Below are 25,698 nucleotides of genomic sequence, written 5' to 3'. Positions count from 1 at the left end.
ACAGGCCATGTGCTGCCTCTAGGGGAAGGCTGTGTTCTCTGAGTCCTTGGTCTCTCTCAGACCCTGTGTTTGGGCGCAGTGTGTGGGAGTGGGACTGAATCTTAGCCCGGACTTGCTGGGTGTAAAGAGTGCTTGCTGCTACAGTGTGTGCCATTCACAACAGCAGGCAAGGAATGTATCAGACAGCTGAGCCAGGGACCCTGGCTAAAATGCAGGGCATGGACCTGAGGCACACCTGGCTTTGCCTGGCAGACATGAGGGAATGTATCCTGCCAAGATGGCTGCTGTATAACCCAGTGTTCTAGAGCAGTCACTGTGCCCATGGATGGGACTGGTTCCAGGACAGCTGAGTCTCAAGAAGAAACTGCAGAGTAATAGAGGAATACCTCATCTTCGGGCCTGAGTTGGTCTCTGACAAGGCCTTCTTGCCAGAAACTCCAAGATCAGAGGTGGGGATAGGCACCAGAGCCCTTGGAGCTAGGCCAGGGATGCACAAAGCTGCATGCCCGAGGCAGTGTCCACCCCTGCCCTGCCCTGCCCTCTGAGTTAACTACCCAAGAGAAGGGAGGAGTGGGGCTTCTAAGTGGCAGCAGTGCTGAAGCAAGGCCCCTTGTATGGTGGAAGGCTGTGTGGACCGTGCCTGACAGATCAGACGCAGGCAGTCTTCTTGCTGGGTGGTTTTATAGGGTGGAACCTGGCCCTCTAGGACCTGGGCAAGAGTAGAACCCAAGGTCTTCTGACTCTCGGGCTGGGGACTGTGCCTCGTGGGTGGGTACAGGCACTGAGGATAGAGCAGCAGAGAGAAGCCAGAGCCACGGGAGGAACACGACATTTATTGAACTCTGATGGGTGCAGATGAACTTTCTGGCAAGTCCCTGTTCTTAGCCATCTTGGAAGACACATGGGGGCCACAAGTGCCCCCTCCCCGAGATATCCCAGTGAAGCAAGGGTCCCACCCCACCCTCTGGCACTCCACCTTGCTCCTTAGAAAGCCCCCAAGTTCCCTCTTTTCAAATGTTCCCTGCAGGTTGCAAGAAAAGTACCTCTGATCCCTGCGTACAACCTAGGGTGGGGATGAGTCAGGAGACCAGGTGAGGGAGGCGGGGCTCTGAGAACAAGGGACAGCAGGACATAGGAAGTGCTGCTAAAGCATCAAGCCAACTTTTAAACAGATGCCACATGGACACTGAGGAATAAATCTCTGAAACATCACATTTGGGAATACGTTGAGCGTTAAAGTAAAAAGCTGCATGCCAATGCGTGGAGGCTACACTAACACGGAGCGCACAGGGCCTGAGTGGGCAGACACTCACTATCATCTGTTTGTAAAGAAGACGCTCTATTCATATCTGCAAGGAAGGACAGGCAGTCTGTACAGTGTGCCAGCTGGTGAGGCTGCAGGCTGGAGCCATCCGAAGTGTGGAATGGAGGATCTTGGGTAGGTTAGAGTGCACCCATCCCGGTGACCTCAGACGTCAGCCTGGAACAGAAAAGGCACGAGGGACACATGGTAGACCTCTCATGAGAAGGGATAGAGGTGGGACAGTACGGGGAGGACACCTGTCCACTTCCAGGTCACCATTCAGTGGCCATGAGCTGGAGGATCCACCACACGGCAGGGGGAGGCTACATCTGTGGGGCTTTACCGGTCTCTGTGTCTGCCACTCAATCCTTCTGAGTTTGGGTCCTTCCAGGCTGGAGCATTGGGCCAGGGGCTAAGTACCCAGTCTGCCTCTGGGGGCAGGGTCCAGACTTTTAATCAGGGGCTTCATGGCTGTCACAGAAGGAACTGTGACATGGGTGGAAATCCTGAGCAGTTTGAGGAATGTAGCTTATAGTAGATTTGGGGCAGGTGAGGCAGGAGCTAGGCGTTTCCCTGGGTCCTGCTCCAGACTTATTGCTAGTCTGCCAATAGCCCTTACCTGAGGCAGATAGGCCCAGCCTGACTACTGGCTGGGAGGAGGGAAACAGGAAAATGGGGGTGCCTCTCACTGTAGTGTCCTAGCTCCTTGTTGGTGAGTGGAGTGGCCCTTGTCTGTGAAGGCCTACTCCATCATTTCTCTTCCCACATGCCTGGACTTTTACTGTATCAGTAAGGATGTGGGGCTGCAGGCCATAGCTAGTGAGGACCCGTGGAGGGCCCAGGCCCCTGAGGATCACTCACCTAGCATTGATGAGATACTGGGCAAGGCTGATGTTGGCTGGGGTCCCTGTGATGGTAATCTGACGCTCTGACGACCCTTCGGTGGCATTGGCGATTTTGATCTGAGCCCCAGACATCTGTCGGATTTCATTGATTTTGGTGCCCTGGCGTCCAATTATGCAGCCTATAAGCTAGAAGAAATGATGGAGGAATCTCTTAGAGGAGAGCCCAGGACATCCCTCTCATGGCATCTGTAAAAGCCCTGCAGAAGCTCCAACTCTATGAACTCAGTGCTGTGGAAGAAAAAGGCACTGCAAAGTCACAAGCCTGGTCCCTAGGACAACGTGAGAGAGGGCCCAGATGTGCCTGTTGACATCTTATCGCCTCTGTTTAGTGTCCCTCTGGGAAGAGTTCACACAACAAGACGTGACCACCACCTTACTGGCTCCTCTACCTGATCAGAATGACCCAAAGACAGATGATGCAGGCTGAGCAGGAATCCCACGCCAGCTGTGACCTAGGCTGGGTCAGGATCTTCTGGTGGTACACTCACAGAGAGAACGAAACTACAGGAAGATGGGCATTACAGATTCTAAGGAGCACCTCAAGTTCATTGTTGCTGAAACCTATCTTTTGATGATCTCAGAAGAAGTTGAGGACAAATCTGATGTTTGCTTAGTGGACTGTTTAGTGGATGCAGAGACCTGTGGCCAAGGCAGTCCCCAGGAGTGAGGGCCGTCTCTGAGGCAGCTCAGGGACAAGTGTGCTCTCTATTCTGGTAGTCAAAATCTAATACTTCCATTTGGGTATGCGCCTCTCAGTCTTCCCTGCTCCATGGTAGGAGTGGCCTGGACCCCAGAAAAGACTGCAGAGGGGCCAAATGAGGTCCCTCAACTTGCATCCCCAATTAAACAATTCCCATCTCCACACACTGGCACTGCGTGCTCCAGAGTAAAGGAACACTAGTCAGACAGGCACTGAGAGCCTGGGCTGCAGCCGGCAGTTGCCACAGGTCCACGTGGTCTTGTTGTACCTGGCTGTCTGGGCACTGGCCTGAGGACCAGAAACAAGCTGTTCTTGTGCAGTGAGCTGTCAGGCAGAAGGCTGGGCTGACCCTGAGAGGTACAGGAGGAGAATCTACAACAGTGCACTTGCGTGAGACTAGCCCTTATCCTGGAGAGGCCTGAGGGTATGCGCTCCGCTCACTGTTAGGCAGTCTGCTGGTGTCTGTATCACTTACTGAGCTATGAGCACAGAGAAACCCCTGCTCCAGAGAAACCTGAGCTGTTCAGCACCTTGTATGTCTGGGCCTCATTTCTCAAGCCCCACGCTGCCCGTGGTCTGCTCTGCTCCTCATGTCCATGTTCCGAGGGTGCTCGCCCCTGTGGCAGGGAGGAGGGCTTCCCAACCCTCACACAGCCATGGCTCAACCTGCCCGCCTGAGCTCTCTTGAGTCTGTCAGGAAAGCTATAGGACTCTTCTGTGACCAACGCTAAGGCAGGCGAGATAGCACGCGGGTAGGAGCATGGCTCCTGTGCTGAGTGAGAATGTGTGGCCGTGTCTCTAAAGATGCCGTTCAGGAGGGAGGTCATGAGGATGTGGCTTCTTTTACCTGTTTCTGTCTTCACACCCCAACCCCAGCTGCTCCATGATCAGCTCTCCTCTCTGGTGTCACTGGCCAGCCTCATGGCACAGACCCCGCTATACTGCTGTCTGCATTCCAACAGGTGTTGGAGGAAGCTGACCATCACAGCACCAAGTCATCATCCTTCCCTTTCCTGTCAGGACTCGAACTGTCTTCTCTACACCTGGGGTGTGTTTCTTGTGTGGCCCTCCCTCCTGGGCTCACACCTCGAAATCCTGAGGTGTTCTGTGGCCTAAGTGTCTCTCCCTCCTTCACTCTTGGGGTGGGTTCAGAGTGGAAGAGAAGCTGGCTGGCCTGGAACATGCCTGCATCCCAACACAGATGCTGGTGGACACTGCTCTTAGAGACAGGCACGAGAAACAACTGATCCTAGGCTGGCTGAGGAGAGTCCCGTGGCTGGTAGCAGCTCAAGGTGCTCTCCCACTCGGCATCACTGGGACCTCACGGACACGCAGCCTCAAGCTCATGCATTCCCATCCATTTGTCTTCACATTGCAAATTAAACAAAGCTATGGGAATGTCCTGTAACGTAATGCCCACCCCCACGGGCACTGTGGCAACACTGACTGGTCCCCTCCTCTCACAGCCAGGCAGGATGTCCTAGCTTCCTTTCCCAGAAAGACTCCCGGCAACTGTGCCACATTCCAGGGAAAGGCCTGAGCTTTTTTTATAGGTAGGTGCTCAGAGCAAGGTGTTGGGGCCTTAAGTGCCCCCAAGCTGTACACCTTAGGGCAAGCTCTATGGCAGTGTCCATTAGGAACAAACAGATCTGGGCCTGTAGTGTGGAGGTGGGGAAAGCCTGGGCCTGGGCCTCAGCCTCTGAAGGCTCGTGTGCACCTCACAGGACAGATCCATCACCATCAGCGCCTTTCTGTTAAGGAGGTGAGGACACAGGTGGACACTGGCCTGACTCAGCTGTGACCAGGAGACAGACACAAACGGTCAGGATAATCATGTGCTGTTTCTTTCCTCCTGTCCAAGAATGCGGTAGGCTTCTGGTGTGGACCACTGGCTCTGAGAGACTGCCTCTTTGCCTATAGCCTAGAACCATCTATAAAGGTCTGGGTGAGTGGGAACCATCTATGTCGTAGATCCCACGGCCTTCCTGTGCAGGGTTAAAGGTAGGCTCTGAGTGTGCGGTGATAGAACAGCTCCCCTCCCTACAGACTTCTGGGATGAAATGACAGACTAGGTCAGCCAGTGTTTGCCCACCATGTGGCAGCAGAGCCAACACTGCACTGCTCTCCACCAGGCCCAGCCCGGTGCCTTGAGTCCATTTCCACTTAAATAAAAGCTTGTGCCACAGTGCTGGTGAAACAGAATTCACGTTAGCAGCCTTCAAGCAGCCCTGTCTAATGGAGCATGTATGGACGAGCCCATGTGCTGGAGGGACCATTACACAAGGAGGGAGACCTCCATGCACACATCAGGAGGCAGCCTGGCAGGCTGGTCCAACCTCCAGTGTTCTAGGAGCTCAAGGCTGCACAATGATGCCACCATGACACCTGGGCTGATTCCTCTGCAGGCCTCTACAGACTGGGGGAACCAGAGCTTGTCGGGTAGCAAGCTTACTATGCTGCCCAACTGTTTGCCAAGTGTAGCTCAAGCTTTGGGGGCCGCCTCAAACTCCAAACTCTGGGTTTCCTGCAGTTGGCTCACACGGGGAGGGGCAGGTCTTGGGTTTCCTACCTCGCTGGTACAAGGAGAGGACTGTGAAAAGTCTTCAGAGTCCAATTCTACTGGTCTGGAGAGAGAGAAATGTAAAGTGCTTGCCACACAAGATGAGGACCTTAGTTTGACCCGTGGTGTCCAGGTGTGGTGGCACATGCTTGTAATCTCAGCATTGAAAAAGTAGAGGCAGGTGCATCCCTGGGGCTCCATGGCCAGCCAGCCTAGTCTAACTGGTGAGCCCTAGATCCTGGTGAGAACCTTCCTGGACCACCCTATTCTCAAGGTCCCTAAGCCAGGAGGCTGCTGCGGTTGCCATAGACTCCTAGCTACTTCAGTGGCTAGGCCTGGCAGTGCCACCTGCTTCACCCTGATGTCCCCAGCACTCCTTTCTCGGCTGCATCATTCATGGACATTCTGTTGGTTTAAGGTGGAAAGGAAGGAGGAACAAATTCAACTGTGGGCCCAGGGCCGAGGGTATCACTGGGACAGGTTTTTGTGAGCCGGGAGGATGCAGGGGGATACTCACATCATTGGGAATGGTGAGCTCATGAGTGCTGGCCGGGGGGCTGGCATCCAGACCTGGGCACACCAAGGGAACATGGTTAGCCTGGAGGGAAAAAACTCATTGCCAACTCAGACCTGGTCCATATTTCCTGGGCTGGCTGAGGTGAAGGCCAGAACCACCCAGGGACCCAGGCCCAGGTGGAACCCAATCTCCTGAGTTCCAACTTCTCTCAGACGGAAAAAAGTGACCCCACACCTTGTACACACAGCCTGGCAGGCCCTGAGCTAAAAAGAGGCAGTCATCAATCACCCTTCAGGCCTTCGTGTGGCAGCGGAGGCACAGGTGACACGGGTCACTTTTACGTAATGCTTGTTTTCCCTGTATTTGGGGAGACTTGTGGGTGCTGTGCCCCACTCTGCTCCACCCTGAGACCTCACATGGTTCTGCTGCAGGTAGCCCGAAGTGGCAAAAACTTCATTAATTCTGTTCGACACCATTGCCTCCAAAGGCCACTGTGAATGGCTAAGCTCAGGTTTTCACCTTTGCAAGTCTCGCCGTGTCTCTAGATAACGGGCAGCTTCTCAGAGTCCACGTGCTAATCTCTCCTGCCTCAGAAGCACTGCCAATGCACTCCAGGGACTGTCACGGTGGGAGGTGCAATGGCCATGCCTCTGCACACAGCCACCCCATTTCAACAGCAGACAGCCCAGGTCTGCACGTTCCAGAGCTGATCTCCTGCCTCCAGGCCTAGCAACGGTCCCCCTGCACACCTTCAGACACCCCAGAACCCTGGTCCCCTCCTCACTCTTCGCTCTTACTGTCCTGCCTCCACCCTCACCCACGTAGCCAGGAAACCCAGGCTCCTTCCTCAAACAGCCTCAGCGAGCCCCTACTTCTCACAGTGCCCCTCATTCTCCCTGCTTCCGCTCTGGCCTTGCTCCACTCCCTGGGCTGACAGCCTCCTCACAATCTTGTCTCACATGGCTAGTGGCTCCTGCCAGAGGGAGACCCAATGGCAAGTGTCCTGCAGTTAGGCTCAGAAGAAAGTGCTGTATAAACCGATTCATCTCAAGTCTGCTGGTTTGTTTACACATTGACGTCTGGACTTTCTATCCCCTAACTTTCTTTTAATAATAGTTTTTAACACAATTATTTGGATATTTAGAAATCTACACACATTCTCGAAGCAGAGACATGTAAAATGTCATTTGAAAGGCTTCCCTAGTATTATTGCAAGGCTGGCCAGGAGTTCCTGGGGCAGCAGGGTATATGTGTCCGATTTGACACTTGACTGAGTGAAGGTGGGTAGATAAGGGTGTGTCCACTTAAAGCCAGCACTCAGGACAAGGCTTTGAGGTCAGCTGCATGTTGCCATGCAGCTAATGGCTGTCTCGGTACACACACTTCCCGCTGCTGCCATGTGAGTGCACATACATGCACATGGACTCGTGTTACAGGTCTCGAGGGCTTGGTCAAGTTGTCACACGAAAGCATGGTGGCAGCCAGGAGGCTGCAGTGTTGGCTGTGTGTACTCTTGGTGGCCCACAGCTGTAACGTGTGTGGTATTTCCCTCATAGGACCCAGGGAACACGCAGCCCCAGCCTATCACCTGCTCCCCGTCCCTGCATCAGTCCCCCACCACCCTGTAGTGTCTTGGGAGCAGGCATTTAATGAAAACCAGAAGGAAGCGTAGACACATCCAGCCCAGATCCATCTTCTAAGTCTGTGCCTATCTCCAGGGAAACCCATCTTTGAAAAACACATACCATCCCATACAGCCATGCTCTCACTATACACCCTACACACTGCACAGAGAATGGGTGGCATCTTAGATAGGTCCTTCTCATGTAGGTAAACACTGCCTTAGGCCACCCAGCTGTTCACAGGGTGGCTGTACTGGGCACGCTCAGACCACCATTCACCAACAATGGAATAGCTCCATCACCACCTGGCCCCTGGGTGGTCCCCATGGCTCAGTCCACAGCCTGTGCCCCTGGAAACTGTCTATTGCCAGCCGACTTGGGTGGGCGCTAGCCACTCAGATGTCACAGGTATGGGTGCCCTCGTCCTCTGTACGTGTCCCCTGGCCTGCTCGCCCAGCACTGTGGTCTGTTTTACCTGACGACTGGCCCATCAGATTTTGAGCTTCTTCGGAGGAGTGTAAAGGCAGCTTTTCTCCTAGAGAGCAAAGAAGAGAGAGGTTTAATGGTTTGCCCTCAAGGAGAGAAGCAAGGTCCCTTCAACTAGGAAAGCTCAAAATATGATTGGTGCATGCGCAGCCGACGTGCACGGCCAGCGTGTTTTCACTGGCCATAGCCACCGGGTGGCTCTGCTTCTGTGAGAGGGACACCCTGCTGCAGATGCCTGGGCAGGCTGTGGCCAGACCCTCTGATTACTTTACCATAGGCCCCAGTGCAGGCTGGCTTCTGTCACTGCTATCCTAGGCAGGGCTGAACCAACTAAAGCAGAGGTCACTCCTGTGGTCAGAATGTTGATCCGGGAAAGGATGTGCTCCAAGCGGAGCCAGGTAGAAGCCTTTGTAGGAAAAGCCACCTGGGGATGGACTGTGGGCGACACAGAGCACTGCTATGCACGTAAGACCCTCAAAAGGCAGGAACACAGAAGCCGGGGAGCAGTGAGTCGCCCACAACAGGAGGCAGACTGACCCGCCCGGCCTCAGCGTGTGCAGCCACCGCGTTAACACTGCAAGGCTCGGCATTCAGAGCGTGGCCAGCACCTGTGCTGCTCCCTGCACTGCATAGAGCTCGGAAAGAGAAAGCGAGTCCCCAGGTGAGAAAAGGTCAGAAAAGGGCAGCTGGGTACGTACCGGGGAAAGCGGGGTTGGTCTGTCCGAGGGGAGGAAAGGGGGTTTGCTGCATGGCCAACTGGTGGAGCTTGGTCAACTGCTGGGGGTAGGAGGGACACGAGAGCTAAGAAGGTTATTGTCATCGAGTACAAGTCACACCAAGTTAAAAATGGCAGTAACAGAACTTTGCACAGAGAGGTTCAGAGGGGCCATGCGGACACATGGCAGACACTGCAGCAGGACGCAAGGACTTGGCCTGGGTGGAACCAATGGGCCTGGCTGCCAGCAGCCAAGAGCCTGAATGAGCTGTGCCTATCCCTTACCAGGCTAGCGAGGACGGGAGGCGCCACAGTGGTCCTTGGGACTCTGAGAGCAGGGCCAGCTGGGCTCCTAAGACACTAGCAGATTCAGTCTAGCCAATCATCAGTGCTAAGCTCCACTCACCTGGCCTGCAGGCCTCATTTTAACACAAGAAGTCCATGTGTGGGGCGGGGGAGTAGGGTTGGGGAGCAGCTGGTAGAGCTACAGGCCTGCCCTGCAAACACCTTCTTGACTTACGTAGGGTGACAGGGCATAAACGAAAGATGCCCTGTCATAAGGGAGAAGACAAGGCTCTCATGGAGGCAGCATTGGTCCTGCTCACTGCTGTCCCACAGGCCACACCTCAGCTCCCAGCAGCCTCGCAGCTTTACAAGGCTTGAACATGGGATGCCTCTGTTAATTTTATCTGAGTCTCAGTCTCAAGTTAACATAAAGAGTATCAGAAAATAGAGGGGACTAGGGCTAGCCGCACTGTGAGGAAAGGAGCAGGGTACTGGATGGGTGCTATGAACCACACTACCCTTCTGGGAATCTAGGGCACTGGTACAGGGGATATGGGCTTCCTCAGGCCTGTCTTCCTGAGGGACAGGGGCCCATCAGACAGCACAACACACCTACAGGGAAGGCTGACTCTTCTTCCAGGTCCTAGCAAAGCTACATGGCATCCACTTGGGCTCTGGAGTCTGGCCCGGATCCCGGATGTCTTCACAGTTAGGAGGCAGAGTTAGCAGAGCTGGAGGTAACTGTGAGACACTGTGGCAGAGGACACTATGACTAGCGAGTGGGATCACTCTGGAAATAGAGCTGTCACCTCTATTTTGGTGGCTGGTGAGTGTGCCTCAAACAGAATGAGGGGCCTGCATTGCTGTCATCAATATCCTGTGGTATGTCTAGATTTCTCCATGGTGCTTTAATGTGTTTAGGTTCCTAGGTGCAAAGTACCCTCCAAATTTAGACCAGTGCCCGGTAGAGACTGGGGATGGCAAGTGGAACTGGCGTTGGCCTACAGGATGACTTTGGATGCTTGCTGGCTGGTGGTCCCTTTCCTGATCCTGTTAGCTGGGTGCCTGTGGCTTCTGGATGCCATCTCTGAGAGAACTTTGGCACACAAACCCAAGGCTTTAGGGTTTGTGCAAAAAGCCAACTTCCTTGGCTTGGCCCTGGGATACTTGTCCTTTCCCAAGGCTGACTCCTCAGAAAGATGGCAGATGGATGGACACACCCTAATTGTAACTCTTCTTGTCTTTGAGATGACTGGCGTCTTGGCCTGCATAGGGGAGATCTGGCTGCATCCTGAACTTGACCAGAACAGTTTAAATTAGGGGACATGTGATTTGAGATCAGACTCAGCTCATAAGTCCCTTGAATAGGTGGTATATGATCGGCCACAATAGGGACTGATAACAGTATCTCTAATCTCTGTTGTGATGCACAGTATCAGTGACTCTGCCTGGCCAGACAAAGCTTGGTTTCCATATGGCCTACATCCGTGTCTATTCTAGCTCTGCATCAATGCCGAGTGGTGATGCTTGGCAAAAGGCAGGAGAGCATGTCCAGAAGACCTGTCACCAGGCCACATCTCAAGGATAACACTGTGCCTCCAGGCGGGCTGTGAGGCTCCACATGGGAGGGCCTGAGGGACCAAAGACCCTGTCTGCTCCAACTTGGACCTTGGTGAAGGCATTGTTTCTGACAGACAGATCACAGAGAGGTACCCTAGAAGGTACAGCCCTGTTTGGATCTGCAAAAGGGCTTTAGCGGAGGTGTTGGGTGTGGCTTGTGTTGATGCCTCTGCAGGCCTAGAGAGTTTTAGCAGTTGGATTCCGCTCCTATCCACTGTTTCTGTGCTTCTGTGTTCGGAGGACAGAGCTGTCTTCATATATGTCTGAATCCCTAGAGACTATGGAGCAATGCATGGTTCAAGATGGCGGGGGAACGGAATGAGGAGCAGGGCCTATGTGCGAAGTGCCAAGGGAGCGAGCCTGATGGATCTAGTGTGGACCAGCTCTGTGGAGACTCCAGGCCTCAGCTCATCTGTGAATGATGACAGCAGTTCATGGGCTACTGTCCATATATCCATCCGCAAGGGCTAGTGGTCACCGTGAGTTCTCAAGGATTTCCAGTTGCCCATATGCCCTATGGTTTTGTCTCCTGCTGGCCTTACAGTGATACTCGTTTAGCCAGGGTGGGCTTCAGAACCCACTGACTAGCAGGGAAGCCATGGAACCTATAAATAAAGCTGGCTCCACTCACATCCAGACTCTCATGGCTTAGTGATTCTATGACCTCTCCCCTACTTATATATATGGTCACACTAGCAAATAATGCAGTGATGTCATAGGGACAGGACTAGGCCAGTGTGTGATGGTGCTCGGTGGGCATCTGCTGAGGTGTGGTACCTGTTGGGAATGGAGGTTAGCCAAAACCCTCTTCTTGGTATGGCTCTGTTCCCGTCAGGCTACCTTACAACTCAGTTTCTACAACTGTTAAAGGACTAAGTGCTGAAAGGTCTTCTGTTTTTGCATTTTGATAGTTTTGCCATGTAAAAATCAGTTTGCGGAGCAGTAACCAGAAGAGCTGGAGAGGTGGGGCTGCCCAAAAGATCAATAATGAGTCCCAGCTGTCAGACACTGAGTTACAAGGTTTAGATTTTCACTGTTGATTTTGGTTTTGCTTTGATCTGATTTTCTATCCCAGTTCTTCCCTATTGGATTAAGAGGTAATGTAACTTGCTTTTTTTGGAAGGGGTATTTTATTTTATAGGGACCCCACAGAGGCTTTATACTTAAAAAAAGTGAACTTTTAAATTGCTGAAAACTTTAAAGACTATGAGACTTTTAAAAGTTGTAATGTATTCTATATTTTGATATTAACATATCTTGGGAAGAACAAGAAAGGAAAGGTTATAGCTTAAGTGATATTTTTGAGTCAAGTTGACAACGAGTAGTTTGTGTTGGTTAGCTTTTATTGTCAACTTGACACAACCTGAAGTCACCTGTGAGGAGGGAATCTCAACTGAGGAACTGTCCAGATTAGACTGGCCTGTGGCCAGATCTGTAAGAGATTGTCTTAACTGGTGACCGATGTGGGAGGGCCCAATCCACGGGGCAGCACCATTTCTAGGCAGACGGGACTGGGTTATATAGCAAAGTTAGCTGACCACGGGCCAGTAAGCAGCATTCTTCATGGTTTCTATTTCAGTCCCTGCCCTGATTTTCCTCACTGATGGATGGTGAACTGGAAATGTAAGCCAAATGCACATACAGGAAGGAGCAAGAAAGGAAAGAGGCAAGTTGTCACAGAGCAGGGACTCCTGTGACTCTTTCCACTTTAAGGGTGCTTGAGGATGCAAGACATACTCAAGTGCTCTTGAGCTTGCAACTCAGTGAATCACGAGGAAATGAAGGCAGCGAACCCATCACCAAGGGGCAGATACACCTACTAATCTGTACTTCATTGCATCTGGGGGAAACAGCTGTGTCTTTTGCCCAGTTTTCCAACAGGGTCAGCTGCTGCTGATTTGCTACCGCACAGAACTCTCCGATGTTCCTCTTGAGAGAAGCTGACATTACATCACCACCCCCAACTCTGGTCTATGTTTGTATTTCTCTAGGAAACCCTTTTCTGACCAGGAAACAACAGACATTTTCCTATGCATTTTTAAAAACCTGCCACCCCTTTCCTCTTGTGGAATTCTTGATGCGATGCATGAGGATGTTGTCATGAGGAAGCACTGTTGGATGACTCACCATTAGCCACTATTTGTAGATGGCCCCTTCTCTTTTGGGAGTGTAGTGAAAGCTGGCCAGGGCGGGCCTCTTCACCCTAGCACCTTCAGACCCTGCGCTGTCTAGAGATCAACAGTCCAGTCTGGCTTTCAGCTTCTCCTTGGACCCAAACTGCTCTGTGCTCATTATTGTGACCCTACAGTAAGTCTTTGTATTAAAAGGACAAATTAAATTCCTTTATCATGATTTTTGATGAGACCTTCATTCATACATTTAAAACAGAATGATTTCCTCTAAAGGTCTCTGGGGGTCTGGGTTTTCACTGCACTTATACATCAATCTGGGAGGAACCGGTACCTCTGCAATTCTTACGTTTCTAACCTTGAATGCAATATATTTCCTCACTTAGTGGGATCTTTTGGTTGGAACTTTAAACAAAGGTAGGGTTTTTCGTTTGGTCGGTTTGGCTTGGATTTTTGAGACAGAGTTTCTCTGTATAGCCCTGTCCTGGAACTCGCTCTATAGATCAGGCTGGTCTTGGACTCAGGGATCTGCTTGTCTCTGCCTCCAGAGCGCTGGACAACAAAGGCAGTATTTTTTGTTCATTGGACATAGTCTCACTTTGTAGCCAGAGCTGGCTTGGCCTAGCCTCGAAGTCAGAGAGACCTGCTCCCCCCCCAAAAAGTGCTAAGGGCAGGATTTTTTTTCAAAGCCACCTTTCCTTATCAATTTTACACTTAGTGCTTTATGATAAGAGTGTGGCCTATATGACCCCAGATTCTGAAATCTGCTTCATGGTTGGTATATGATCAAATTTTGCAAATATTTCTAGGAATTCTCCAGTTGTGTTGGACATAGCATTCAGCATGGCAATCATATCACACACTTGACCTGTCACTCACTGAGAGGGAAATGTGCTGTGACTCCTCTGTGGTGTTTGTCAAACTTGCCAGGTTTCTTTAGAGGGTATTTTCCCAGTAACTCTCCCTACTCTTCAATTATGGACTTCTCATGCTTCGGGTGTGTCTCTTAAAAGAACACAAATGAAATTTCTGCAGTTTTATATTTTGCTTATCCATTTAGCTTTAAAAACATATAGTCTGACAGCCTTTGAGTTTTTTGGTTAACTATGATTTTTATTTCTTTTATTTTCTGCCATTTTTTTTGTCCTGCATTTCTAGGGATTTTTTCTCACTTTTCAACTCATCCATTTTCACTGGTGTTATGCAGCTTACTCCTTTTTCTGTTAGTGGTCACTTTGAAAGTTTAGCTCAACATAGGCATTTAAGTTTGCAATCCCCTATCTTAACCCTCTAGTCACTAGAGTCTAGTGGGATGGTACAGCGACCCGAGCATTGTTTTAATTCCTCTCACCCACATCCTAATCTTGTATATGCTTATCTCGTTGTACCCTGGTACTGAGTTTATGCCTAGACCTTGTACGGCTACACTATCTCCTCAGTAGAGTGCTTTAGATTTCTATACATTTAGTTCTGGTGTGCTAATCCTATCAACTACAAAGCACTAATAGTTGTAACGCTGATTCTGTAGATTCATGTGTTTCAAATGTCTACTATTTTCTTTGCTCGCCATTCCTTACAATTTCAGCTTTCTCCCAGGTAGATTTTCTTTTTCCTGAATGGCACGCACCAGGAGGCTGTTACTGTGGTCCTGCGGCTTCTGTTTTTCTACAAACAGCTATACTGAAGTCCTTTCCCTGAGTCAGACATTAAGACAGTAGCACTTTCTGTTACTACACCGGATTTGGTAAGAAGTACTTCTCACTGCTGTTCCTTTGTTATGTTCTTGTTCTTTCAGTTGTCTCTGGGGTTTGACTTTGGCCTTTGATGTTAATGAGCAGTTTTAGTTTCTTTCTACAATGGTGTTATTTCTGGTTATCCTTTTGGAGTTTGCTGGGATAGCTAACTGTGAGGATTGGCTTCTTGTACTGATTTTAGAGACTTCTCAGGGCATCCCTCTCCATCCTGGTGTTTTCTGGGCCACGCCGCATCAGATCTGACATCTTTAACAGTGCTTCTTAGGGTTCTACTATGGAAATATGTCACATAGGGGCTTGGAGTTGTCAGAACCAAGGCTCTGGTTAGCTCAGCAGTGCAGAGTCCACAAAGGAGATGAGGGAGGGGAAGAAAAGGCAGAGCTTCAGCCAACCGAAGGCTACCTGAACCTTCAGTTTTGCGAGGTTCACTGCAGTTGCCCTGCCTACTAGTGGGTAGAACCAAAAAGGACCCATTGAGCAGCCATGTTCCAGGATGGCGTGGTGGCAGCTGGTGGCTGTGGAGTGCTGTTAGCTCTCTCCTTCCTCACTATCAGTGGTAAAGGTATTCTCACTCACTCCTACAGGTGGGAGGGGCAGCTGTTCAGCATTCTGCAGTGCCTGCAATCACCACTCTGTTCACATGATGGCATTCTATCTCAGAAGGTACCATCACCTCAAATGCCAGGATGAAGGGCATTTCCAATGCAGCATCAGGCTACGTGCCTCTACAATGTCAAAATGTGCTAACGAAAGAGGCTTTACATTCCCAGCATGCTTAATGGTTACTACAGACACACTGGAATGGCAGTTCTCCCACTCACTCTGTGGTCCTTGTAAGGGACCTCTAAGACTGTCTTCTTCTGTGAAGTGAGACTGCTGGCCCTGAGGTCCACTTCACAGGTTGGTGCGAGGTGCAGGTTAGCACGATAGTCAGCTTAGAGTACAGAGATGGACTCTGTCAATATCACCATGCTATCATTTTCATGTTTGCTTGCTTTCAGTACTCTTTTAAATAATGGGGATGCTAAGTAAGGGAGTGACTTGGGAGCTGAAGATGAGGTAAGAGATTCATACCCGGGAGGGTAGCATTGAAGTTCACTCTAGACAGTCCTGACTTAGGATGCTCTTGTGCATCAAAAGAAACTGTACTGGGAATTTGATCCTTTTATGAACTAGTAACAGATGATCCATAATCTCTTATTTTGGGTAGCAGCAATGAGCTACAGCTCCCCAGCAGTCCTTCAGTCCTTAGGGTAAGCAGCTGATGTCTAGCGTGGCAGTGCCCACATGGAATGCGTAGTATGTTAGGGGGTACTTTCAGCTTACAGTGGCTTTATCAGGACATGGCCCCATGTAAACCGAGACCATCTGTGATTTTTCTCCAGAGGAAACTGATTCCTCCTTGGTGTGATTGCACTGATGCAAGGAAAGTGACAGAAACAGATATGAGGGACCAAGCGGTCCATCCCATTGCTCACTTGTCTCTCCAGGCTCTTTGTAGCTTATGCATCACTCCTGTGTCCTAGGACATGGTGCTGTTTCCCCTTTTTATTTCTGAAACCACACCTGACTGAGGCTTATGGGATACAAAGGTTCCTAGACACTTTCCAAGGCTACAGAGCAGAGAACTGGAAGCAACCAGTCTATGATGGTCATTTTCCAAAGCCGAGTGGCAATTCTACAGAAATGGACATGAAGGCCATCCTAGAGGAATGGGCATGCAGACACCTTGTACGGCCGCTGAGTGGTCATCTGAGAGAAGGGGGTGGAAGGAAAGGCAGATGAGCACTTCACAAGGCTCTGAGTACAGAGAGTGTACTATGCTGTGCTGGGCATGGTGCCACAGAGTTTCTTCAGTTCAGGACTCTTATCTTGGAATCTTGAGAGCTCAGAAAGCATCCAGAATCCTGAGTAAATCTATCCTAAGTGGCACCCAGGAACTGTAGGAGACACAGTTGTCAGGTGGGTGATTTCTACATAAGAGTCGATTTAAAACATTGCTTAAAATGGGGTCTGGAAAAGGTGCATAGTCTCATCTGGGCAAGACAATTCAGATCTAAGGATGGCTCTCCTGATGGTTCCCATGTCTGATTTGTGGGCCAGATAATTAAGTAGCTAAATGATAACTGCCAATGCAGTTGAAACTGTACTCAGTTACACTACAAAGGATTAGCATTTCCTCATAGCCATATTTGTATTCTAAGACTTCAAAAAGTCTCCCCAACTATTTGGCCCAGATAACAATCATTCTGGCCTTCATCACCCACACCACTGAGCAGTTCCTTTGTCTTTTATATGGATTATCTGGTCTTCAATTTCATATGTGACAGAAAGGCACCTTTAGAAGTTGCACTTTTTGCACATAAATCATACAATCTTGTCAAAAAATAGAATAACATTCATAGGATAAGCTGTTTTATGATGATTAGCCAAGATACTAGATCATTCTTGTTGTTCTAAGGGATACCTTAGAATGGGCTATTGTCAACAAAAATTTGTTGCTTCCATGTTTGGAAGCTAAATGTCTAAGATCAAGATGGCAGAAAGTTGTGTGTGGTAAGGGCCCAGCTCACTTTCCAGAATGGCATCTCCGATGCTATGGCTATGTCCTTACATGGTGGAAGAAATAAGGGGGGTCAGCTCTTCAAATGTTCACTAGGCAGAACCTCAAAGACCCAACTAGTTCATGGCGATCTCGCCTCCTAACACTAACACGTTGGTGATTAGGTTTGAATATACAAATATCAGAAGATAGATACATCCACACTACAGCATTGAGTACATTGGAGGCAATAGCAATGGTTGTATACTAATTTAAATTAAGCTGCAGTAATCTATAAACGACCCACTAAGAGATCCCAATAATTCTATGAGAGGGTAAAACACCACACTGACACAGAAATCAACCAGGAAAACCAGCCATGATCTGTCTCTTGCACGGATGCCTCACCAGTCTGTAAATCAGGTGGACCAGAAATATGCTCCACCAACTCCAGTGTCTTCAGCTACAGAAACCCCATAAGACCCCCTCAGGTCATCCTCGAACATCTGGCTTTGCTGGGGTAAAGAATCTAGTTCTCCAGAAGCCTTCTGGCAGGGCTATTGATGCTTCCCCTTGGTTCAAGAGCTTTACTGAATCCCACAACCTAGCTTTCAGGTTTGCACCAGCATGAGTGCATTTCTCCAGGTAGAAATGCCTGCCTCAGCACCACAGGGACACTGGGCCATCCGAAGCTACTTCCTGGCCCTTCACTCAGTTCTGTCATCTACCCACAATGGTCACCCTTGTCTGTAATGAGTTCATAGGCTGTACTTCTACCTGAGGACAGGATGAGCAGAGCCAGGTGTGGTCTGCTCAGGGTGAACGCGCTAGTGGTACCTGGAGGGCCACAGCCTCGTGTCTAAGTAGCCAAGGGCACATTTGCCATGATGATCTGAGAGTGAGATACTATGAATTCAGACATAGCAGTGTCAGCCAACCTGCAATCAGGGACCACCAAACATGGCCTTGTGGATATCACTATACCCAGACAGGGATTTTCATCCCGTATTTGCCTATCATTTGTGTGTTGCTTTACCAACAGGAAAAAAAGGCAGCATGTATTTTTGACTATAGGAATTACCATGCAACAACAGCAAATCAGTATTTCAGATACTTAGTGTTAGTTAATTCTTAAGACTCCCTGTGCCCTGCCTGCAAATCTTTCCCTATCCCATTCAAAAGTCCAAGTCTGCATAAGAATGACAGCATGACTAGTTCTCTGGCCAGTCCAGTGTCTCAGGGCACTGAGCAGTGCACACGTGGGCATGTTCTAAGGGGAGTTGCTAAACCCAGCAAATGTTCACACTAGGTTAAGAAGAGGTGCTCAGGTTGGAAATAGTTATGTGGTAGAGTACTTGACTAGCGTGCTTGAGGTCCCAGGTTGAATTGCCAACACTGAGGCTGGACACCCGTCTCCTGCTTTCTCCCCTCACTCTCTTCCCCAGCATCTCCTAGAATAGCCCCACCCACTAGCATCTCTAAAGCCCCTAAGAGTGACCTTCTCTCATGGATGCTGCCCATCATTTCTTGGTCCCTACAGGCTCAGCATCACCATCATTCCAAGTGACTCCCGTTGCCTCTTTTGTACTCAGTTGTCCATGGGAGGTGAGTCAAGAGGCAGGCCAAGGCTCCCTCTCTGTCCCCACAGCTCCCTAGGGAGGTTTTTAATCCTTCAGATACAGACCATACATCCATACTGTTGAGCCACCAGGAAACACCTGAACAGACCTAGGCCAAAGAACAGGTGATAGGTCCAGCTAGAGAGGCGAAGGTTCAAGCCCAGGAGTCCACTTCCACGTTTGGCATCTTACTAGCTATAGAAGAAGGGAAAGCCTTTTTTTTTTTTTTTGGCTCTGAGCACTTAGGCCTTGTACATGGGTAAAAATCCATGCTTCCATTTGGGCTCTTTAAAGGGCATGTTTGACTTGTCCAGGTACATTTAACGGCCCCTTTAGGACACCTTCACAGAATAGTTCTGAGAATGTCACCTGACCCGCCCTGGCCACAGATGGTAAGCTACACTCTGCCAGGACAGCATGCAGTACCCATGTTGTGGGGTAGGTAGGATCGCAAAAGGCCTTTGTGTGGGGAGGGAAGCCCTGGACTGCAGCAATTTGACATCAGGCCAAGTCCTCAACACAAGCAATAATTAGTGCTAAGAGGTTAAAAAGATATCCAAGGTCATATGGATACAACAGACGTCAGACACGGAGAAAACGGATTAATATTATTGTGTAATATTAATATTAGTAGCAATTGACAGCGACATGCAGGAAGGTACACAATAATGAAGAGAAGGCTAGGAGAGAGAGAGAGAGTGAAGACTCACATCTGGGTGGGGGATGGCGTACTGTCCCTGGATTGTGTAGGCCTGGAGAAGAGAGTGAGAGAGAGAGAGACAGTCAGCTTGGGATGTGGTGGGACCTCAGCTTGTAAGCCACTGGTGACCTGCCCTAGTATAAGAACCATCTGGGGACAGTGTTCTCCATCAATGTACATCTCCACACATCCTTGCTTGATTAAGATTGAGGTGGTCCTCAATTACAACTGGTGAGTCCTGGGAACTGCCCCCTCCCTGAGCTATGGCCAGCTACTGTTCCTAACAGATTTCCTCTGTTAACATTGGAAACCTCCAGATGGCCCACTTAATGCCCCCAGTCAGAGGGTCACTGATTATCAGCCATCAGAGCAATTACACTGGGGCCAGATCTAGCCCCCAAGAAAATCAAATGAAAACAGAAGTTTTAAAAGTGTCCAGAACAAGCTTTGCCAAAGCTATACTAACAAATGGTTCTAAATCAATCATAGGAATGACATAATTTGTTTTTATTACCAAATTTTACAGTCTCTTCAAATAGGGAATACCTGTCTGAGGACAGCGTGGTGTCCCCAAGGCTCATTTGGGCCATCATTTCCCCTGCCAAGCAAGCGACCACCCAGCCTTCAGCTCCTACCCAGCGCCACCCTGAGCGCTAGGGACAGCAGAGCCCTCAACAGTCCCTTCAGACAACAGACAGACAGCACAGCTAAGGGAGGAGGACAAGACGACAGACAACTGTCTGGCTTCGGGCAGTGGTGTACCACCCTGGTGGAGGCTCACACGGAAGGACATGGCTTCCATCACCTGGTTGGTCTAGACCTGTGACCACCCTTGGGGTCTCTGGGCATCTGAGAGGGTTACCTCAGGGGATCATGGGTCACCTCTATGGGCCCAGACCCTCCCACAATTTTTTTAAAACGTGCTAAGAGTTCTTGTCACAACCAAACTCAGGAGCTCAAAGCCATGTGACCACCTAACAAGGACCCAGCCATAGGGCAGCTTTGAAATAGACACAGTTCCAGCAAAGAACCAAGTTTGTGCTAGGATGGCCTGGCCATGATAGCAGAGGAAGAGAAATAAGGGACAGGTCACTGCTCTGTAGGAATGGGACTGGGACACAGTCCTGGCTTTTAGAAAGCCTCTGCCAGGAATGACCTCCCAGGTATTCCCAGAGGGAGCATCACCTGAGGAAGGGACAAGCTATCATCCTGGCCAGGACCGCTGTTCTCCCAGCCTTGTATGTCTGAGCTGAACCCAGGAGTCAGCCTAGGTAACTGGTGATTCGTGGCTAGCGTCTACCTGCTTTTACTCCCTTTGTGTGGTTGTCACATGTCTCAGTGTGTAACCGTTGCTTCAGAGTCGACTGCCCTACCTGAAGTGTCAGACACTTAGGCAGCCTTCTCTGGGTCTATCTTTACTTCTGAGTTTGTATTTGGGCTTTCCTATTAGACTGCCTCCTGGCAGGATGACTCCCATATGAGTCTGTTCTCTATGTATAACCAAGGCAATCAAGGCCAGACCAGACAGTCCCAAGGAAATGGTGGTGGACTTTACGAGGTTACCCCTGTTGTGATAACCTTCACTGCTGTGACCGGATAGAGGGTTCTATTGACTGTTTTATAGGTGAGTGGGGCCCAGTAATCCTGGTCATGATCCCTCCTGTAGTGGTTCTGTCCTTGGAATTGGACCTGCGACTCCATGCCATTCATTTGCATAGGGGCCTTCAGAATAAAATTCCTTATTTCATTCTATGGGGCTGTTGTGGATTTGACAGAGAGTTAGTTCACACTGATTACTGACCCATCAGCTAGCAATGAATCTGGGGAGAACAATGGAGACAGAGCTTTGATGGGCTTGGCAATGGGGGCTGTGTGACAGGATCTCAGATGCCATCGTGGTCCAAAGTACTGCCCCAAGCCACAGTGGCTATGAGGCTGGCAAGACCTGTGTATAGTGGAATGTGTCACATGCTGGGTATGTATTAGAGCACACGAGTCTGCCAACAACGGGGCAGAGCTGAGTCAGGAGACTGTGTGTGTGTGCAGTCATGCATGCACATGCACACTTACGTGTAAAATAGGGGGTAGGGAGGGAGATGGGGGCAATAGGTCTGACCCACACATGCTACCCATGCTGTTGTTGTACCCCAGAAAGATATAGTTAGACTCCTTCATAAGTTTTCTATGCCTTTTTTTTTGAATACTAAAGTAGAACCCTGTGTCTATTCTGCCAGCTGGGTCACCTATGGGGAGCCTCTGACTTAATTCTCCCTTGAACAAAGACACACATCGCAGCCGACAGGACACAGAGCTCTTCTGGGCAGACCCCTGGCTGTCCGTGTTAAGTCACCTGTGTGGATGGGTCTCATGGACCTAAGGTGGGCACCTGAGTTTTGGAGCATGTAAGGAAACCATAACAGGGCCTTCTCCTGTCTTACTCTCCTCCTTGCCAGTGCTGCTTATAAACATGTTCCGTCACCCCTCCCATCCCCCTTCTCCAGGAAACAGATGCTGGCCATTAGATCCTCAAAGACAGGTTTGTAAATGTGAGCTCTCTGCCTGTACGGATGTCTACTCAGGCAGACAAGGGATGGATCCCAGCCACAGTGCAACACGGGATAGCCTGAGGTCATTCATCTCCTCACAAGGGTGTGCCTGACATTCCCTGGGTATAAATGCTTCAGGAAAATGGTACCCTGGTTCCCATAGCCTTAGAGGATTCAAACACAAGCCATGGTCACCCGGAATGTTTCTGTACATTAACTACCTAAGCTGTCCAGAAACATCCACAGAGGAATGTGCCTGATGGATGTAGCTGTGAGCCGCAGTTGTGCCTCCCCGGGCCCCGCCCACTGCCTGGTGTGAGCCAGAGAGCTCTGTGTCCATCGTGGGGTGGGAGACGTGCACGTGAGAAGGCGAGAAAACCTGAGTGCACTAACGGGCAGCGGCGGGTGCTGCAGTAAGAGGCTGAGGTTGGCAGTGGAGGCCGCGAGCGGGTCGGCTCTTACCTGACCACCTGCAAAAATGACAGGGGTGGAGGCGGGCTTTGGGCGGTAGGGAATGGTGGCACCTTTCGGTGGGGACTAGGAAAAGGGACAGGAGAGGGAGAGAATGGTTAGAACAACTTTGCTGGTGGCCTTGGGCTGCCTTCCCACGCCCACCCCTCCATGGGATCCCCCCCCCCAGCCTTTCAGATATGGCCAGCAGTCTCCACGGGCCACAACAGTGAGGGGAGGGCACATCCAGGGACATCAGAAGGAGATGACCCTGCCCCCAACACACGGAGGCAGGCTGAATTTGACATCTTCATTGCTTCCTTCCTTGGGATAGGCATTCCTTTTCCCGGCTTGCACTGTTTGCTACTTGTCCTTAATAGTGCCCACAGCCAGCTGGGCAGGAGCAGGGTTCCACAGACTGTCATGACAGGTGGACCACCTGCTTGCTGGAAAAGGGACCCCATGGGCTATGCCTCTCTGCCTGCTGCCACCCTTTCCTCCTGGTATGGTCCCCATGGGGATGCAACAGTATGTAACAGTAGGGGCAGCTTGCATCCTTTGGTTAAACACCCAAGTCCCTGGAAAAAGCCAGCCTCGAGCAAACTGACATTGAGAACTATGTCTAGCAACCCAAGTCCTCTGTCTCTCCTATAGCAGTGGTCAATAGAGCAGCTTAGGATCATTCATTCCATTTCACCAGTGAAAACTTAGGTGGCTTGCAGAGGCCCAATGAGATTCCACAATGATGATGTCAGTGGAGTTTTCCTTGATTACCCTTGTGTCCAGAATATAGGTGTCTCCTCTTAGCTTTTAGCAGGTGACAAGTAACTATCCCACAGGCCATCCCTGCAGGGATAAGGGCCACAGCTTCTGAGGGTGTGACCTTGGAACATTCCTTACCCTGGATCTTACAGTAATGGGTGAAGGACAGTCTGAGAGGGCCCCTGGGAATACCCATATTCCCCATTGCTGGGGTCCTGAAAAATTCTTCCAAGAGTCTCTGTGCAAACTTGCCTTGCTGAGGCTTCCCAGACAGACCCCAGGTCTGTGGTACAAGATTATGCCAAGAGCTGCAGTGTGTCCAGCATCAACTGTAGCTGCTACATTGTTTCTGCCACTCCGGATCCTGGCATCCTCATCACCTGTGCTCCAGGCTGCTTCCCTCCCAACACAGGAGCTCCCGTGCCAGCGCAGAAGGTCCAGTTTCATTTTACCCACCCATAGAACTGTGACTTTCTGGGCTAAGACCATCAACATGCCCAGATAGGCAAGGCACGCAGGCTGTTCTCATGGGTGCAGGATGCACCAGAGTTGTGAGGCATGAGGTCCATCAAGGCAACACTTGCTTTCTTTGCAGACTTCACCCAAGTACATCTGCTGCGGGCACTGCTTTTTGTGAAAGGCCTTGATTGACAAGTAGGGTCTAAGATCCATCTTTTGCCTTTTCTGAGCTGTTCTTCGGGTGGAGATGAGGCTGTTTTCACTGTGATGTCTTCCTTCCTGGAGAGGGGTCTTCTGCAAACTGCGTCATGCAAAGGAGAATAGGGCATCCCTTTTAGGTCAGCCTCTGCTGCTGACATCCACAGGTGCATGTGTGGCCATGGTTTCTCTCACACAACAGCCCCAGAGTGGCCCTACTCTCTTTAGCCGGAAGTCTTCTAGGGACTTCTGACAAGGACTCATATGCTGTCCTGAGCAGTGGGCAGCTGGCCCCGATGTCCACTGCAGAACCGCTACCATCACTCCAAGGCTGGCCCTGAGCTCAGCATGTGTTTCTCACTGCTTAGGGCAGATGACAGCACAAAGTCCTTAGCCATGACCCTCAGCCTCTGGGCTCCTGTGATTGGACCATCCTATCACCCTGATCAGTGTGTGGGGAAAACTGCATGAGAATAACACTGTGAAAAATACCATTAACTTCAGAAAGTGTTCCTTAGGGAAAACTATGCAAACCTTTGAAAAGAGTTAAATGTGAGGTTTGACCATGACAGTTACACAGCGCAGATGACACAGCAGCTGGTGAGTGGAGTTAGTTCTGTGGAGACGTGGTAGTGGCCTCAGCTCAGGCCATGGGAGGGCAGAGGTCAGCAGTGCTCCAAACAGTGAAAGGTCCTGTTTGGGGAAGGTCACAGAAGTATCTTGAAGGAAGACCACAACACAGGAGCTGCTGTGAATTCTGCTCCACCCGTGACCGGAACTTAAGGGGCTCCTATCCGGTGGCTCTGTTTTTTCCCCCACAGCATTCTCTTCACATTGTGTTTTCCAGGGTCTGTCCAAGTCCTACGCTGAGCATGGGATAGCAGTTCTCTTGAAGTCTGCAGATCTATAGGCCCGTTGTGCTGGATGGCCTGACAGGCAGGAGACTTCCTCTTAACCTTCACCACCCCTGTCTCTGTCTGGGCAGAGTGGTTACCCCTTCCAAGGCTGACACCTCATGATCTGCCCCCATCTGCCTCCCATGCAGACAATGGCCACAGACTACCATTAGGTGACACTTTTAGGATGTCCCTTCAGTCCACCCCTGTGATCTGCCTGTTCTTGATGTCTGATCCCCCCACACCCCAAGTGACTACAAGAATCCTCAGGTCAACTGAGGCACAAGAGTGACAAAGTTAGAATGTCACACGGAGAGTGAGCTTGGCATTGAGCAAAGCAGGCAGTGGCATGTGTGGCCCACGATGTTCATACTGTACCTCCAGCATGACCACACAGATCTGCTTCACACACTGGATGATGGCATCTGGGGTCCCTGAGATAGTCACTGCCCGCTCTGTAGAGTTGGGCAGCATGTCACCTGCCACCTGGACCTGAGCACCTGTGGACTGCAGAGAAGGGCCATTGGAAGGAGAACGGCAGACGGTGGGCAGAACAGCACCTCCAACTCGTGGGGATGCATCCAGGGTGGTCCGCATCATGAAAATCATTCATTACATAGAAACAGAGCCCTCCAACATCTTACCACCCGGATGTCATTTTCCTGCCCTCTCTCCTTTGATCCTGCCTCTGCACACCTCTTAGGGAGCTATGACTTCCTGGAAAAGAGCCACCGTCTCAGCCAGCGTCCTAGATGGGAGGCTCTGAATCTGTAGAGGAATGTCTATAGGGAAATAGGAGTGTTCTTTCCAACACCAAGAATTCTTCCTCCATGGAAGTAGGTCACATGGAGGCCAGGAAGCCTGGGCCCGGGACCTCAAGTAACTACTTGACTCCTCAGGACAAGTAAGGCACACAAACCTTAGTGACAA

General features: G+C 50.4%; 1 protein-coding gene and 1 long non-coding RNA gene across 12 annotated transcripts in view; one reads left to right on the top strand and one right to left on the bottom strand.

Annotated features, from left to right (window-relative positions):
* Positions 1-813: 813 nt before the first annotated feature.
* The window catches only part of Pcbp3 (poly(rC) binding protein 3), a 184,112-nt gene continuing 159,227 nt past the window's right edge, over positions 814-25,698 (bottom strand). For 2 of the 11 annotated variants that reach the window (XM_013113992.3, XM_013113991.3), the window contains 8 exons: positions 25,147-25,275; positions 22,397-22,540; positions 19,468-19,509; positions 8,792-8,870; positions 8,083-8,142; positions 5,986-6,038; positions 2,165-2,334; positions 814-1,480 (listed from right to left, as the gene is read on the bottom strand). In XM_013113992.3, coding sequence (XP_012969446.1) covers positions 1,444-1,480; positions 2,165-2,334; positions 5,986-6,038; positions 8,083-8,142; positions 8,792-8,870; positions 19,468-19,509; positions 22,397-22,540; positions 25,147-25,275 — 714 coding nt within the window. In that variant the 3' untranslated portion in view covers positions 814-1,443. Of the gene's footprint in view, positions 1,481-2,164; positions 2,335-5,985; positions 6,039-8,082; positions 8,143-8,791; positions 8,871-19,467; positions 19,510-22,396; positions 22,541-25,146; positions 25,276-25,698 lie in introns of those variants that run through there. The other 9 variants (XM_021227511.2, XM_005070723.4, XM_021227513.2 and 6 more) reach the window with 9 other exon arrangements.
* On the top strand, positions 11,461-13,065 carry LOC110341000. The gene is made up of 2 exons (XR_005871273.1): positions 11,461-11,810; positions 12,293-13,065. It is a non-coding gene; the product is annotated as an uncharacterized LOC110341000 (long non-coding RNA).

The sequence above is a fragment of the Mesocricetus auratus genome, unplaced genomic scaffold (assembly GCF_017639785.1).
Source record: "Mesocricetus auratus isolate SY011 unplaced genomic scaffold, BCM_Maur_2.0 Super-Scaffold_100027, whole genome shotgun sequence".
In the NCBI taxonomy this organism is placed as follows: domain Eukaryota; kingdom Metazoa; phylum Chordata; class Mammalia; order Rodentia; family Cricetidae; genus Mesocricetus; species Mesocricetus auratus.
Note: the sequence above shows the minus strand (reverse complement) of the source record. Positions and strands in the feature narration are given on the sequence as shown.